The 18,532-nt window shown below is 35.8% G+C and overlaps 1 protein-coding gene across 2 annotated transcripts in view; it reads right to left on the bottom strand.

The window, feature by feature from the left end:
• The window catches only part of LOC124163932 (hemicentin-1-like), a 79,901-nt gene that overhangs the window by 26,726 nt on the left and 34,643 nt on the right, over window positions 1-18,532 (bottom strand). For both annotated transcript variants that reach the window (XM_046541049.1, XM_046541057.1), the window contains 16 exons: window positions 17,023-17,142; window positions 16,611-16,892; window positions 15,708-15,889; window positions 15,199-15,355; window positions 14,305-14,478; window positions 13,487-13,582; window positions 13,239-13,373; window positions 12,773-12,889; window positions 12,232-12,513; window positions 8,064-8,242; window positions 7,775-7,931; window positions 5,816-5,986; window positions 5,360-5,455; window positions 3,075-3,258; window positions 2,759-2,877; window positions 1,773-1,925 (listed from right to left, as the gene is read on the bottom strand). In XM_046541049.1, coding sequence (XP_046397005.1) covers window positions 1,773-1,925; window positions 2,759-2,877; window positions 3,075-3,258; window positions 5,360-5,455; window positions 5,816-5,986; window positions 7,775-7,931; window positions 8,064-8,242; window positions 12,232-12,513; window positions 12,773-12,889; window positions 13,239-13,373; window positions 13,487-13,582; window positions 14,305-14,478; window positions 15,199-15,355; window positions 15,708-15,889; window positions 16,611-16,892; window positions 17,023-17,142 — 2,604 coding nt within the window. The remainder of the gene's footprint in view (window positions 1-1,772; window positions 1,926-2,758; window positions 2,878-3,074; window positions 3,259-5,359; window positions 5,456-5,815; window positions 5,987-7,774; window positions 7,932-8,063; window positions 8,243-12,231; window positions 12,514-12,772; window positions 12,890-13,238; window positions 13,374-13,486; window positions 13,583-14,304; window positions 14,479-15,198; window positions 15,356-15,707; window positions 15,890-16,610; window positions 16,893-17,022; window positions 17,143-18,532) is intronic.

Here is an 18,532-nt window from a genome sequence, read left to right as displayed (position 1 = left end):
CGAAAGGATGGAAGCAAAAAGGAACACAGATATGCAAGATACAATAGGAGAGGAGAGGAAAAGTTTAGTGAGATAAGGAGACAGAAGGTTTGGATGGAATGAGGACTAAGAAGAGTGGGATTATTAAATGCAAGTTAGAGTGAATAAGTTAAGAGTGGACTAAGGAGGAGGAGAATAGGATTTATTGACAGAATGAAGAGTAATATGTACGAATGGTCGGATCGCATACCTGGGATCCAAATATCTGCGGATATTGCCCTTCATCTGATACATTGGATCCAAAGTCGCAGAAGACATCGCATCTGGATTCGAAATTTTAAATACCGTATACGTATGTCTGAATATAGTCCCCCCTTTTTCTCCAAAAATGCCTGTGGTAAAAGTAAAGGGGGGACTATATTCAAACGCATTTCTTTAACTTTTCCCAAAACTGAAGCCTAAAAATTATGGGAGGGGGACTGTATTCAGAGGGGGACTATATTCGGAGGAATACGGTAATAGCTTCAGTGAATGCAATGTCCCATAAGGGTGGAGAGAGTTCCGATTCTCTCTTCGAATGCGCCGTCACATGCGATTCTTGTGCTACTCATGAACAGTTTTGTTTGAAAGCTCTCACAGAGGTTAAGTAGGAGAATTTCAGCCGTGGAAAATAAAAAGGCAAAATACGACTGGCACATAGTGTGACTCTTCCCAAGAGATTGAACAATCATCGGGGGAATCTCAGCATCAGGAATTTGAAAATGCATTTGGATCCGATAATATCCAACTGGAAAGATCCGGCTCCGAAAATCAAGGATCCCATCCGAAACCGGATTCGAAAAAAATCCTGGATCCGTCCATCCCTAGTAATATATGCCTTACTTCAAATGGGTGGCTGGGATCTATTTGTGGGGGGAGGGTAATACTGATTTCCGAAATGCTTCATGTAAACTTGTCTTCATCAGTGGAATACCTTCAATAATTAATTATAGGTACTTGAGCAGGAGTGAAATATTACTTGAAGAACTTTCTGAATAAATATGCATGACGGAAAGATGGTTTAGAAAAAAGAAGCATGAGACTAGAACGATGGTGCAAAGGCTACAATGACAGTGATAACACACAAGACAAAAAGACAAGCAACACTTTTCAGCCACCTTTCAAAACCTAAAACTTCATTTGGATCATACAAGAAACTTCTTGATTAAATTGTCTTCTGAATAAATGTAAGGGCTTACATAAAATAAGTTCTACTTCCATCTGAGAATGATGAACTGATGAAAATAAGGAGAGAGGTTGCCACTGCAACACTAGTAGAGAGAAATAATGAGTATCTTCCAAAGGTGACAGATAATTTATTCAATAGCTGTATATAAGATGAATTTTTGGATTTCCACATTTTGGTATTCAGAATATGAGGTCCTGCACTGTAATTTGATTTTATCGTTCCATGATTTGAAATTAAATTTTACAGTTCAACACATAAAAACATTGGGAATAGCAAGTTCAGGATTTAAATAAAGCCTAGTAAAAATAAAGTAACCAAAAAGCCAGTAGGTTACTGACAAATCTGAAATGTGAATGAGGGAAAACAATGCATTTCATGCTTGCAATTACTGTGTATGTCTGAATATAGTCCCCCCTTTTTTTAAAAAAATGCTCAAGGTAAAATTAAGGGGGGGGGGACAATATTCAAATGCATTTTTTTAACTTTTCCTGAAACTGGAGCCTAAAATTAGGGAGGGGGGACTATATTCAGTGGGGGACTATATTCAGAGAAATACGGTACTTACCATCAAAACTCTCTTTGGGTAATTCCATGCTATCTTTGATCCATTTCACTGTAGGCTCAGGTACACCTTTTGCAGTACATTGCAGGGAAAAGCTTTCTCCTTCCATTAAAGAGATGTCAACAGGTCCGCCGTTATCCATCAAAACAGGTGGTGCTGGATGAAATAAAAAAGATATAAAGGCTCAGAAAACTAAGCATTTCTCACATAGTTATGAGACAGGTCCGACAAACTTCATTAATATATAATCCAAGGCATTACCTACATTTTTATGATCGCAAAGGACTTATGATACAGTAAAAGCTGTAGATGGAATGAAGAATATTATGATAAATAAAATTTGGAGTAACTTGCGGGATTAAGTAGTTAAAAAGGCATATTCTTCAGCACTTTAATAGTCCAAAATGAATGAATTATTCATCCAAAAATATTAACATTAAATACTGATAGCAGAACTCCTTTTGGTGTCAAACTGGTTTTATTTACATTCATTAAGTCAAATAATAAGGAACATAATCAAAGAAAGAATAGGAAGATAGAGGAAAAAAGAACTTGAATTAAAGCCATAGAGGTTATAAAAGCGTTTACTGTGAAATGCAGATAGGATTCTGTTTCATAAAAAAGCACCTTTGAAAGATTAGGTTGGTAATGAGAGTGTAATTTTGGGAAAAGCTTAGCAGTGATATTCAGTCAAATAAAGACATTACCATGGACAGATGCTCTTAAATAATTATATATTTCTGTTTTTTCGAATAAATATAAAGATAAATCGTCTCAGTATACATACTTTTACTATATATTTTAAATATTAAAAGAGTGAAACATATTAACTAAAGTATCTCAAACTTCTTTACAATTCATCAAATACCAAGACTCATATGGTTCTCTGTAATGGTTAAAAATTCTCTAGAGTGAGGAGATATTTTATTTGTTTGAGGGAACAACCATATCCTAATTAAACTCAACAATTGCTTTAAAAATTTCCTTACCTATCATTTTCAGTACATGTATCTTTTCAGCAAACCCAGCATCATTTTCAGCAGTACAGCTGTATAGTCCTTGATTATCATAACTCGCATTTCTAATAGATAGTTTTCCACCAGTTATACTGAAAAGAAGAGTGAATTTTCATGTGAGCCATAAAACTAAAATCCACTTTATAATAAAAACTTATATAATATATTATAAAAATATATAAATCCACTTTCACTGAAAGATTACAAAATCTACACAGTTTGAGTTAAATATTTCAAAATAATTAATGCATGATAAAAATTGAATCACAAAAGATAATATCGGTGATACCTCATGTCTTTAATGTTGTAGTACAGCTCTCCAAGCCTTTCCCAATCTGACATCCGTTCGCTTTTGTAAAACCAACTGACTATTGGATTTGGCAATCCACTAGCATTACACCATAAAGTAATGCTTTCTCCATTTAAAAAAGCTAACTCTTCATCATCACCATAATGGGTAATCACAGGAGGCACTGAGAAATGATCAGGTATGTATAAAAGGCAAATTCACAAAAATATGCAACAATTATTATTATAACTAATGCAAAAAATTATTGGTTTGATGGTGTTTTTATTAACAATAATCCACAATACATCATATGCAATGGCTTTGTTGCCTACAGGGATGGATCCTTTACACCAATTTCTCAGCCTATTAGAATATCAGTTCAATAAAAGATGGATTTTACTTTATGGTCGGTCATCTGGAATGGATTAACCCTTTCGAGACGGCGGAGTTTTCGTCTTAGCATGACTGCTATACTGAGCCCCAAGAGACTCTTCTTTCTCGTGGTACTGAGCATTTTTGGAGGGCATTCGTTAAGAAGGGTCTCGCTGAACCTTTTTCGACCCCTCCACGCAGGGACTTCGCATTATCTCGGACTCCGAGAGTAGTTGTTCTTCCTCCTTTCCGGGTTTACGACCATACCTGCGGCATTGGTTCGCGGTCAACTTATGTATTGCTTATATGTATTTAGCAAATGGATAATTGTTGCTTGCACGTAAATTACAGACTTTGAATTGAATTCCTCATTTTTATCTGAGCATTGTCAAATTTTAAACGAAGTTCTAAGGCCATTATTAACGCAGCAACAATTTCCATGTTGATGTTTATACATAACTCGAGATATAAGTTAATATTTGTCGTAGAATTTCGTTTAAAAATTGTAAACGATGCTCAAAAGACTTTTTTTTAAAGACATTCAATTCTTAGTGTATATTTCTTGAGAAATGAACAAATATTTATTTAAAAAATTGACTGTATAAACAATTGAATGACCGCTGTCCCGTACTGCTGAGAGGGGTTCTAAAGGACGAAGGGTCCGGGTACCTGCTCCCGGATTCCGAGGGTTAATCCTAAACCCCAAAGCGTTGGGTCCCGAGACAAAGACGTCGTAAACCCACGACCGTTCTAAAAGGGGGGGAGCTAGAAAATGTATATATACGGCTTTCGGGGGCCCTGAAAAATTAGGTATTGGTGGGAGGAAAAGATGTGTCAGGCTTGTCAATTTTCCCCAGTGTGTCAAGTTATCAAGAGCCGAGTTTTCAGGGTTCTAATGTTGATCTTATGACTCTTCTAAGATGCAAAAAAACTTTAAAACTCACTATTTATAAAATTTCCCAGGGCAATATCCCCAGTATGGCCCCCCCAATATTTTTTATAAGTTGGCACTCCTGCCACACACACAGATGAACTCTTAAACTTTCAGTTTTGTTTCCAACCACTATACTGTTGTTTCAAAAAGATCAGTTGGAAGTGTTGTATCTCAGTAGCTACTTGATTGGCTGTAGTGCAATACATTGGAAATGAAAGGATATTTATTTTCACATTATCTTAACATCATCTGAAATGTATCCTTATAATAATATTTTAATCCTAATAATAATATTTTAACCCGGCTTTGCAAAAAGGTACAGTTTCACATAGGAAAACAGAAGATAGTAAAACTTTGATTGCTATTTTTCATGAACATCTCCATGAATGTCCATTGAGACAGCTTGCGGGGTAGTATGTAGATACATATATGTATAGACTTGAGAGTCAACATAATCAAGGAAATGACCATTAACACATCTTCTAGATAAGAAATTTATAATAATTGCGTAAGTACTACAAATTGTTGTTAAAAACTGCTAGTTTCGCTATTATTTTGTTCCTTAAAGGAAATTTACAATGACAGTCAGGACCACACTGATGTGCGGTTGACTCTGTCCTTGTCCTCCAACAATGCAACCAGAAAATCACCTCCAAAAAAGCAAATTCCCTTATATTGGTTGTTTTACTGAATTAAGGCTTCCACTTAATATTATTTAAAAATTATGCCCCTAAGGCATGAGAGACAAAGTATTAAATGATCCAATGCATTATTTCACAAAATGGTCATGGAATAATTAGTATGAGGTGAATATTGTTTGTACGAAAATTTTGTTCAAAATCTGAGGCTCTAGGAGTCAATCATGCGTTGAATTGAGATGAAAGGAACCACTTATTATATTTAAAAAATAAACAACCATCGGAAAACATAAAATAGTAGGCATACTATATGAAGTATAGAAACCATTATTCATACTTACCAAGTCCAATAATTTCCAGATTCATCTCCAAATCTATCTTTCCAAAATCATTTTCCAATGTGCAAATGTACACTCCATCATCAGAGGTAGTAGCATCTACAATAAAACAAGAAATAGCATTAGGTACCTAATTCTTAGCTGTCTCAGTATTTCTTGCCAACTAATAAATAAATAAATAATAATGCAAAAAACTCCAGTACCCTCTGGAGCCTGAAATGAGCTAAGCAATAATTAGCAACCATGCCTTTCAACACTCTAAGTTTATACTGGAGTGGATATTTTTCTCATTTTTAATCTTTCGCATTCATTTTTGATATTTTGAGTAGGAAGAGAATTATACGCAAATTAATATAATGGAGCAAAGCATATTATGAACAAATGAATAATGATTTTTACATATGCCATCCATCACTTCTTCCTAGCATTGTAAAATAAATTATGAGATCTTATACATACTTGTTATTAGCAAAGCTCCGTATTCTGTAATACTATGCCTCTCAGCATCAAGAGGTTTATTTTTTCTTTTCCATGTTGATGTACTTGCCATCCCAGGGAACATATTGATTTCAGATTCATCTTCCACCAAACAAGGAAACAAGCCTTCCTCACCAATTTTTAGACTGGCATCTTAGGAAAAAAAAAAACAATTTCATATAAATATATGCATACATTTTAAATAAATTTGAATCAGCCTATGCATTACACATTGCTCAAGTTTGAAACAAATAATTCTATAGTTCTCTCTATATTCACCCTGCCTCCGAACTGACTTCTGTTTTCTTTGCTAGCAGAGCGCTGACATAGACCTCATATCTTTAGGTCCTAAATGTCTAAGAAGTTAGGATTTGAGAAGGAATGTGTATAAGTTGGCATCGAGGAAGAAGAAACAGAGGAATGCAGAGGTAGTAGCAGTTGGTCGGTTGTTAGTCTCAAAAATTAAAATAGCATGTCACCAGGTAAATTTAAAACTGAATGAATTTCCTGTCTACTCATCCCTCCTCATTTTCTAGACACATCTTTGACAAACCCACCGATATTTCAACTGATGAACTGATCAATATACTATATTGAACTTAAAACACATCAACCATAAAATACAGAATTTGATGGCAAAGAAGACGCCCAAGAAAAACAGTCCACGTGAAGGCGCTGCACCCAACAATTTAAGTTAGATCCTTATAGCTCTTATGCAATAGTATCAATCGAAGTGAGATGATAAATATAACAAATAAATATGATCAAGGTTGTTTGATATCTTGTTCCCAACTCCTTCGACATCGCAGAGCGGAAACGATAGTAACATATTGATACCTCCACTGCAAAACCGCTCAACAATCGCCCGCCGAATCAAATTCGCTCATCTACGAGCCCTACAATACAAATGCACTCAGCTGGCCATAGCCGGAGCATAAATGTTCACCTCCAATTCTCTAGCTTCGGAGGTGAGCATTCCAGGGTTCCCACTCTAACTACATTATAAAATTCACGGTTTTTTCCAGGTTTTCACGGTCTAAATGTCATAAAATTCACGGTTTGTAGATAAGGCATCTTAGGCAGAAATATTGATCACGCAACAATCATCAGCCGCACGTTAACTACAAATGTAACAAGCACAACAGAAGCCTTGAATACAAACGCAGCAATGACAGTGCTATCTCTCATGACGTCACCTATCATTAGCAAAATTCATGTCCGGCTAAAATGATATGAGTGGAAAAATGGAGAGAGCAGGGTGGCAGGGAAGTGAAGAAGTGGCTGATTTTGTCCTCCAATCGCAGGCTTAAGGTCAATGTGCTGTCATGGCACACACGGACCAATTAATAGCTGCGCTTTCGAATACACGTGTGCAGTTAAAAGCGTGGACAGTATCTGCACGTGACTCGGCCTTGAAACATGATTGAAATATCCATTTTTTTCTTTTAATCCGTCAATTGTAGTTCTACAATCAAGTTTGAGGTTTTATGACGAAATTCACGGCTTATTCACGGTTGAGTGGGAACCCTGCATTCATGCTCCAGCTACTGCCAGCTGAGTGCATTTGCATTGTCGGTCTCCTGAGCATATTTGATTTGATGGGCAATTGCTGAGCGGTTTTGCAGCGGGAGAATCAATATATTATAACAAATAAACAATAAATAATGTCACATAATGGCAATGAGCTTCATTATAACAATGATAACTACAATATTCTTCAATTGAATAATAAATGTATACGTATTAGTAAACATAATGGAGTCAGTATTGAACATTAACCCATGGAGGTCAATTCTTAACAAATAAGACACAGGTGATTTTTTTGAGCAATTATTTTGGAAAGAAGTCAAAAAGACATAGAAGCCTTCAAAACGGTAACATTATCATGGTACACTATTAAATAAACATATCATACACCTTGACCCACCAACTGATACTCACATGGATAAGGCTGCTTTGGTTTTGGTGGTTGTCCAATCATGACATTGATTGATGAAGTGCTCTTTGAGTTTTTTGGACCTTCCACTACACATTCATACACTCCTTCATCCTTTGAATGTGATTCAAATACTCGAAGCACTTCACCATCTGAAGATATCTATAAGAATTTATAGAAAATTATAAATTTCTATTTAATAAATTTGTCAAGCAAGTTCAATAAAAGATTGATAAAAAATAATTTTTAATTTCATGATTGAGTGGTATACTTGAAAATACAGTTAAGACCAACCTCATACTTCAATCCATTTGCAAGAATTTGGCCATTATGAAGCCATATAATACTTGCACTAGATATTCCATTCATGATGCATTTTATCTCAGCAATTCCACCCTCTTTCACAGCCACGTGCTTGCTTTCAGGAATTAATTCTGGTGGCTGAACATACATTCCTAAAACTTCTTTCTGCACTAATTGAATAATAAAAACATAAAAACAATACAAGTTCACATTGTACTACCATTAATAATAATCACAAAAAAGCTATGCAAAAATGGTAAGCTTCAATTCTATACTCATTATTACACTTGGAACCTTTAATGACTATGAAAGATATCCACAAACATTTGATACATCTCAAACCTTTACTTGAAGTGCAGAATATTAATGATGATAACCATCTCTAGGAAAATATTTACTCCTCATACCAATCACTCTCAGGTAGATGAGATAAAATAATAAAAGAACAAAGTTTTTATGCTAAATTTTCCTCCTCCATCCCAGCAATAATCATTTGAAATTCATAGTGTCGAGTGCCTCAGTAAGTTTCAACTTTGGTTGCCACAAAATTTCTGTTTGCCTCCTTATTTGTGAGAAATAGTCCCAGTTTCCCATCCCAGTTTGTAGAGAAAGAACTATGACTAAGAGGGAGAACAGGGTAATCACGGTCAGCAGGTAATGGCGGTCAGTGATATATCCAGTTCTGTATTTTAAATATAAGCGCCATTAATGGTCTGCCATCTTGTGGATAGCCCTCATACTTCATTGGAATCCATTAGGAAACTTTCCTCCATGAGCTACAGGTGTGAGAGCAGTCGTTGGTTTTTGCAAGGTTTTGATCTTATTTTTGTCGCTCGGTTTTTAACTTCATGAACGCCAGTGTGCATCGCTTTTGGTTCAATAATTTTTTTGTGCAAGGTACGTACAAATATTCTCCTAAATGTGTAATCAATTTGGCTTACATTTAATTTCGGTTTCCATATTGAATTTTTTGAATGTTACATCAACATACGGGGTAATTACGGTCAGTTGACCGCCAATACCCCACATCATTTCCAACGAATAGAAATTCAAATGATAACTTAAAAATAGCCATTTGACTTTTTCGTCAGGGATAGTGGTAGTGATATGGATCTCTATCCTATTTTGCCAACATTTGAGATGAACGACTACACTGGAGTTAACTTTTTCCGATAACTTAATGATAATAGGTTGGATATAAGACATAAATGGATAAAATGTACAATTTAAACATGTAAAGTATTTTCTTGACATAAACTTAAGACTTCACACTCTCAAATACCTGCTTTTGTAGTAATTTCTGTAATCCTCCCAACCCCAACATCAACTTCTCTGTCTCCATTGATTCCAGGCCATGAATTTTTTGTTTTTAAGTCAGGGTTCATGTCTGTAGACGGAACTTCTTGGGGATCAAAAACTGAGATCTTTTCAAATACCTATTTTTCTGCTTAGGTCTTCTACCATAAGAGAACTAAGTTTGGTTGACGCTTTTTCAGCCATCTGCATAGGTATTGACTTTACAGCAGCTGCTTTAGAGGTTTTCATGTTTTGCAGATTTAATAAGTGGTTTTATCTAATAAAGTACTCTTATGAATTTTCTTGAGGCTCATTTTTAACTTCTTTAACTCTTTCAAAATGGTGGAGTTCTCTCCTTAACATGAATGCGGGACTGCGCTCCATGAGACTCCTTGGTCCCCTCTGTATGGAGCATTTATGTTGGACATCTGTTAAGAAAGGTCTTGCAGATAATCAAACACTCTCAACACCAACCTTTTCTGATCCTTCCTAGTGGGCATTTTGCATTATCTTGGACTCAGAGGGTAGTTGGTCTCCCTCCTTTTGTGGTTTACCACCCTACCAGCATCATTGGTTCGCTGTCAACTCATGCTTTGTTTATGTGAATTAGCTATATGGATGATTGTTGCTTGCACGTAAATTGCAGACTTCCAATTGAATTCCTCGATTTATTCTGAGAATTTTAAAATTTTGAATGAAGCTCTACCGTCAGCATTAACGAATTTAATGCCTTAACAATTTCCATGTTGATTTTATAGTGAAATTGAGATATAAGTTAATATTTATGGTAGAATTTCATTTAAAAATTGTAAACTCTGCCAAAAGACAAAGAATTCAATTCTTCGTTTATATTTTTTTAAGAAAGAACCATATATTTATTTTGCAAACTAACTGAATGAACAATTGTATTATTGCGGTCCCTTGCCAAAAAGAGGGGTAATAAGAGACGAGGGTCTAGGTTCATGCTTCCGCATTTCGGCAGTTACAGATTTTGCCAGTCCATGGTGTTGGCCTGTGTTGGGTCCCGAAACTAAGACTTTGCGAACCCACGAATGTCATAAAAGGAGGAGAGCAAGGAAATGTATTTTCGGCATTAGGCCTGCGTAGGAAAATCTCAGACGAAAATTTTCGCCTTTCGTCTCCCGGGTCAAGAAACGTCCTGCCACATATTTTCGTCATTAGAATGCGAAAGGGTTATCTCTTTATAGAATGTGAGTATTTGGATAGTTTGAACCCTCCAGTAATTTTATTAAGTCAACCATCTGATTCCCATGGCATTTTGGCTACTTTGTGGACATCGTGAATGCGGTTTAGACATCCTCCGGACAAACAAGTCGCCTTATTTCCTCAAGTGTGTTTCTTTGTGGAAATCATGAATTTTCTCCAATTCATGGGCGATTTTCACCAACTCAGACGCAAATTTCATAATTTTTTTCCTTCTGCTCTACATGAAATTGTTTTTCGAGGCGTATATTTAAGCCGTAATTTTTTCACGGCATTGGCCGCTCACCGACGCGACTAATTGCCGCGGCCGCCGGCCGCCGTTCCCGCCAAAGCGCCGTGAAATCCAGAGAGTCGTCTTGTCGGAAAGTGGCCTGAATTTTACGGCGCTGTGCCGGGAACGGCGGCCGGCGATAAGTCGTTTTGGCTTAAAGCTGCCACAATGTAGCTCCGTGAGTATTTCACGGAATAGACGGCGCACAGCCACTTTTTGCCGCTTTCAGGCTTATGCTTTGCTCCGGCCGTCGTCAACGGCACGGCACTGTGCTTTCAAATAACCATTGGTCTCAATGCATGTCTTCAAGCGAGTCGAATCGCGCAGTTGACGGCACGGCGTTGTTGACGGTCAGCAAGGCAAGGTTCAATCCGGCCCGGCGGTGTGCCGTTTATGGCGTGAAATACACATCGTGCTATCTTGAGGCTGCTTTCAAACGCGACGACTTTTCGCCGGCCGCCGTTCACGGCACGGTTCCGTGAAATTCAGGCCACTTTCAAACGAGACATCTTACGGCGCTGAGCCGTGAACGGCGGCCCATGGAAATTCGTCGCGTCGAAAAGCGGCCAATGCAGGGAAAATATTACGGCTTAAATGTACGCCTCGAAAAACAATTTCGTGGGAGGAGCATGAGCAGAAGAAAAAAAATGTGAAAATCGCGTCTGAGTTAGTGAAAATCGCCCATGAATTGGAGAAAATCGCAATTAATACGAAATTCGCGTATTCGCGGGAAAACGCCGGAAATCGCGTTATCGCATTTGCGACTTTTGCATGTCCCTAGTTATTTCATAATTGATCAATATTGAGTTAAAAACAAGAGTAAATAAACATATACCTAATAGCAAAAAATGTCTTCTGTTTATTTAAGTCTCCTGACCGTCATTACCCGAACCATTGACCGTCATTACCCAGCATGTGGGGTAATGGTGGTCATTTCTGCATTTATAAATATCCTTTTATTTGTTGGGAATGAACTGACTTAAAGTGGTAAGAATCTCGGGAGTCAAAGGCTAATAAATATGCTTTAATTTAATTGCAAAAGCATTCAAATATGTTAAAATTGATGGAAGTTATAACCAAAGTTTCTTAAGTGACCGCCATTCCCCCGTTCTCCCCTAATTGAGGATGATTAAAAAAAATCATATTTTCCATGAGCAAATACCAACATGGCATAAAATTTTCACTGTTTCCTGCCAGTCTACAAAAAATATCAGAAAAATAATAAACTCTCCTGATTGTACTAAGACCCTTATGACATTATGTCCAGTAAGCAGGGTACATGTTAACTGGTCTAAGAAACATTATAATTATAAATAAATAATTTCACGTAAAACAAGTCTAAAATGCTTCATACATAATAAGTCTTACCTTTACCAGCCTCATTAATTGCAATGCACACGTAAATCCCTTCCCATTCTTCATCAGCATATGGAATAGTAACACTCAAGGTAGAGGCATTTTTTGGTTTGGATAATTTTTTAAGACTTAGTCCATTAAACTCCCAAGATATATTTGCCGTTATATCACCATCCACAATGCAGTCAAGTGATATTCTTTCACCCTTAAAAAATTCAAAATTATGCTCAGGAACAGTTCTCACTTTTGGGGGCAATATTACAAAGAGCTCCACCTCCTTAGTCGTTTCTCCAGCTGTTTGAAACAAGAGAAAATGCAACACATGTTCAGCCAAGTCCATAAGGAAATATAAAAAAATACAAACTTTTCAAATATCAAAGCCAGGAAGTCATTCTGACCTTTATAGGCAAATATAAGGACAATCTATTCCAAAGAAGATACAATAGATTCAAAATATTGATTACTATCGGAACCACATGCCCTAGTATTACATTCATCTGTGAAAGCACACAAAGGAAATATTTAAGTGTAGAGAAATTGAAAAAAATCTCACCTCTATTCCCAGCACGGCATTCATAAGTTCCTGAATCATATTCATTCAAATTCAGGATTAACAAAGATTTATTTTCTAATTTTAGAATTCTTTCATCTCCTAATGTAGGAATTTCCTCTGTAAATGAATAGATAAATACAATTAGTTAAAGTCTCACTTTTCAAATCAATATATATATAGGTTATGAGAGGCTTTCGATTTATAAATCCAACTGAAATAGGCAAATGAAACATAAAGCTTGAATCACACGATCATTTTTTTCTCTCCACCTGAGAGATATCTGCAGTGACAGCAAGAGCTATTTAGGGACTGCGAAAATGATAGCTGAAGCGATCATTTATCATCATACGATCATTTACACCGTATCTTTATCCATTATTTTTCCTGTCCCATACATGTTTACTTTTCTTATTTCATTGAAGGACGACTGTAGGATTTCAAGCAAAGAGAATAATGTTTGACTAACCATGGTGTCCATGTCGATGATGGATCCATCGCACTTCATAATCAGAATCACTGATCACAGTGCAGTTCAATAAAACTGATTTTGTTTCAGAGACACTCAGGTTTGGATGAAGCATTCCAGTAATCAAAGGAGGAGCTGAGGACAAAAACTGTTATTCAACATATGCAGCAATAGGGTTCAAATTTATAACTGATTTTAGAGAAAATACATCTGACAAGCTGAGATGAAACAAATTTTATAAAACTCACTGAATCCAGTCAGTTGTAGCTCCATGTCATGCTCAGTTTTTCCAAAATCATTTTCAAGGGTACAGACGTAAATTCCTTCATCTGATATGTCAGCGTCTACGGCAAGAAAATAGATGACTTTACATTCTATTTATGTGACCTCTTATGAAAAGTTTCATATAAATAATAATATGCATTTGCTCAAAAACATAACAAAAAATTAAAATACATTTTTAAAAGAGTATTACAAATACATGGATAGTCAACTAAGATAGATAGATCAACAATAAAGTTTGATAATCAGGGGAAATTATTTTCCAGAAGGGGAACATTTATCAATGCACATAAGTAGTAGACTTGGGAAAATCAAAAAATTTCAAGGAAGAGTAACTATAAAAGTAATAAAAGTCTGCTAAAAATGTTTTGAGGAATATCCTGAAATTGCAGAACTCAGCATGAAAAATATGGAGAATGGGCAGCATAACAATAAGAGTATTGTTATGGTATTTATTTTGACTTGAGGATAAGTATGAAAATCAATAAAGTATGAATGCAGATAACAAAAACAACTACATGATGTGCTATTAAAGTTCATGCATTGAAAATAGTAAAAAAGTGTGAGAATCAGCAAAAATCTCACCATACCAGTCATCTATGAGATACTTTAAAGAGAAAAACATTAAGACAAAAAATTAGGCTTGAATTTCATCAAATTCAATATAAAAACGGGTAAGTATCTTAAATATAAAACAAATTTACAGTAATGAAAAAGAGATTCTTGACACACACTTTAAATTTTCAGTATTAATTGAAACTTGAAATATTTAATTTTCACTGACCAATAATATGTAAGGTTCCAGAGTCAAGGACTTCATGCCTCACCAAATCTAAAGGAACACCATTCTCCCGTTTCCATGAAGTTCGAACAGCCATCTCGGGAAAATCAACAATGTCTCCCTGATTCTCAGCAGAGCAATTGAACCATCCATCCTCTCCTAAACGGAGACTGGTATCTAAAAATGATATCGACAGCAAATGTGAAACCCATTAAATATAGGAAGAGACTGACAAATGCAAAAGACCAATATGAATATAATACCAGGATTTTTCCAGTAGTAACAATTATTTAATTCCCTTTCAATTTTGTGCTCCACTAAGCCACTGAACCAGCAGAGAAAGGCGCATGTACGCATATAAAGTGGACTTGACCTAAAGGAGGCTTATTCATTCAAGCCTTACTCTGAAAGGAGTTTAACACTCAGTCCAAAAGAATAGATAGTTAGGCAAAATAATAATGACAAATCCTTTTCCAAGGCAAAAAGTTAAATAATACAGACGAAATGGAAACTACATAGGTTGTAGCATTTAAACAACTTGTCATGATTTTTCAGATTATAAATTACACTATGAACCATGTACGCAACTCTCTGTTTAATTTACTACTAAATGAAGAGATTTACATGAAAAAAATTCAAAATAAAATAAATTATTCATCTGGCGTAGGAATGGGTTAGGTAATGTATTCATTGAAATTATCTAAAAAGTATTGCCAATGGTACTTATAAAATGATCTTATGAAATGAAATATAAATTGTTAACCAAAGTCGAACAATATTGCTTGGCATTAATATCAACTTCCAAAATGTAACTTGTTGAAAATATATTGTTACAATCAAATCATTGCTAGAAGCAGAAGGTCAGTACCTCTATTGTATCCATATGAATGTGCTCACCATAGGGTATCAGTCTTGGCTTCGGAGGTTTGCCCAAGAGAACTTCAAATTTGGCACTATCCTTGGTACCCCTCATCCCATGAGCCTCACATGTATACACACCTTCGTCTCCTTCTCTCACATTGAGTATCGTTAGACTCAGCCCATCAGGAGATATCTGGGGATGAAAAAATAATAACAGGTTCTCACAACAGCTAAACCCTCCTCCTGCAGTAGATACACCAAATTCACTCCTACAAGTAAGCATTATAACAGGTTCTCACAACAGCTAAACCCTCCTCCTGCAGTAGATACACCAAATTCACTCCTACAAGTAAGCGCACCAAGGTAATATTACCGAAAATATAAATTGAATTCCCATTGATAAGGTAGAGGTATTACCTTATGAAATAAATCTTATTATGGTGCTACAGTTGCATACTTCATTTTTTGACAGTGAAAATATGTTGCTAATCATCCAGATGAACAAAAATAAAAAGAAATAATAATGGCCTTTGACTGATTCTTACCAGGTACTTTTCACTGTTGCTGAGACGATTATCCTCAAGTAACCATGAAACAGACATGTTCGATTTTCTAATGCTGGAACAGGATATTGTAGCATCTTCTCCTTCTTTAATTGCCAAGAAAGGTCTGGATACCCGCTCAATAACAGGAGGCTCAAAATATATTCCTTTAACTTCTTTATGAGCTGAGGTAAAGGAAATATTTAACATTAGAGAATTCGAAGTTATGAATATTCCTTTCCTGAATGTCAACTCTTTATTAAAAATAATTTATTTCTCAAGTTGAGCAATTTCAATGAGCATGTAACTAATCAAATCAGCTACTAAAATTAGAGAATTATTAGAGGGGTTTGCACTAATTTCAGAAGTGATCTAAACATAAAATCCTTATTATTAATTATTTTTACAAAAAGTAATTGATTCTCTTAACTTGCATCCGAGTACATACATACAACAGCAATCAGGCCAAATTACATTTTTCAGTAATTTTTCAATCACTGGACGCACTGCATATACATACACACAGGCACAGACCGTTATCTTCAGAATCAACCCACCTCTAAGCATATTGTTAGATTGGAAAAAGATTGCCATCATTATTTCAGAATCAATAATGCCAGCCAGGATGCCACCAAGGTTGCAGCCGGCCAAAATCAAGCAAAGGGAAAGGAATCGAACAACAAAACAGTCATCTTCAGCCTACAGCATTTAAACTTCAGACTACAATGTCATGTTAGGTAATATGTAGCATGGTCAGCTCATTTCTTTAGCACCACTTATCTATTGATTGATTAATATATGTAGTATTATCAGGTATATACTATGGTATTTATCGTTAAGTTCTGAGGAACAAAAATCAAGTCTCGTCTAGAATAAAAAAAAATTGCTATTTAATTCAGCACTAACCTTTTCCTGCTTCATTCACAGCAACACAGACAAATCTTCCATTCCACTTCTCATCCACGTTTGGAATTGAAATGACACTGACCAAGTTACTAGAAGGCTTAGAAAACTCTTCAGTGGTTATTCCATCAAATTCCCATGAAATATTTGCCGCCCTCTCCCCCAAAATTTTGCACTGGATGACAATTTCTTCTCCTTTAGTAAAATAAAAATCATCCGCAGGAGAGATGACTATTTCAGGTGGTGAAAGTGCTTGAAGCTCAACACTCGTACTAGTTGTTCCCGCTGCAATTGAGAATAGCAATTAATAACAACGAATTTTTTTTCTCAGCAGTTAACATATTCATTAGCAAGGGGTACCATAATTCACAGGTCATTCAGTTTACATTGGCCATTCCCATTTCTATGTTCTCACCTATGTTTGTGGCACTGCATGTATATATTCCAGAATCACTATGTTTAAATGACGGTATAAAAAGTGAATTATTTTTTAGCAGCTGGTACTTGTGATTATCCAGCACACTTGTTAAGTCCACTGAAAAGAAAAAGTGGTCATTATGGTGAGTGCTTCATATGCAAGCCACAGAAAGCTATCTATAAAGACATTATAATTTATTGTTATAATTTTATTTCTTGATGTTAGAGGAGTTATTGCACCAAAACAATTTGTAGACTGAAGTACTTATATCGTGCCTGGGCATACAGAAGTCAACAATACATACTTCCCAATGAAGTCATGAAAAAAATTCATTCAGAGACATTTAACATCCTTCATGCAATTTCACTGAAATGTGTGCCCTCGTACACGTACTCCAAGGCTAATTTTAATCAACAAACATTTAGGTGTTCATAAAGAACAACATTTATGGGCCTCGATGACACTATACTTAGCAAGGCTAGATGAGCCCCTGGTTCTTGTATTTATTCCTTCATATTTGCCATGACGATAAAGAGCCCAATGCTTATGCAAGAGTAAGAAATGATCTCTCAGACCTGCTCTGAGATCAAGATCAACAAATTTTCCTTTATCAGTGCACCCATTATTTTTCTGGAAAAAGGGTCTTAATCCATCTCATTTTGAGAGAAAGGACCCTCTACTTAGGTTTAACTAGTTCTTAGTCACTTAAATCATTGTGGTCAATTCCTTCAAGCGTATAAAAATATCCTTCCTAAAAACATATGATATTCTACATTAAGTATTTTCCTGTTTGCTAAATCAAAAACCGAAATAATTAAGCTGAGAAAATTTGTCTTAGGATGCCATTCAAGACAGGAAAATTATGTTCTTTCACCACAAGGACACATCTCAGGAGAGAGAGCCTCTTCCATTCTAGCCTCACCCATGCGTATGATTCATTAGTAATGCGGACCAGTCCATGACGAAGAAAATGTGGTGCAATTGCTGAGAATATTTTCATATAAAAAGAATCTAACTACTAAGAGGAGGGATTATCTTTATAATATGCTATTTTTGCCAATCAAATTCCATAAATTAAGTTGATAACTTCTACTCCTGCTGAAACTGCTGGTAAGGTTTGAAATGAGTATTTATATTACGAGAGCACTTATAGTGCTAGTGCTTAAAATAAACCGCAAAAAAGTTAAGTTTTAGTTGCATCAAATTGTTGAAACAGAAGGCAAAATTATCCATTGTGACAGTATCATGTGTCCCTGCTTTTTCTCTCATCTGTGTGCACTCGTCATCTTCGTTGAAGTGTAGATTTTATGTGCAGAATATTTTTAAGGAATCAAACTCAACAAACTAAGTGAGTCTGATAGGTATCTTCTTAAAGGTCTACATTATTACAGTAAAACCTCTTCATAACAAAGCTAAAGGGATCAAAATAGCTCTAAACTTTATATCCTGCGTAGGTAGTTTCATTGGCTGGGGCTATTCTTCAGAACAAAATGTGGAGCCTTTACCA

The sequence above is a fragment of the Ischnura elegans genome, chromosome 1, assembly GCF_921293095.1.
Source record: "Ischnura elegans chromosome 1, ioIscEleg1.1, whole genome shotgun sequence".
NCBI classification, from domain to species: Eukaryota; Metazoa; Arthropoda; class Insecta; order Odonata; family Coenagrionidae; genus Ischnura; species Ischnura elegans.
The sequence above is the reverse complement of the archived record's forward strand: the minus strand, read 5'-3'. Positions and strand labels throughout refer to the sequence as shown.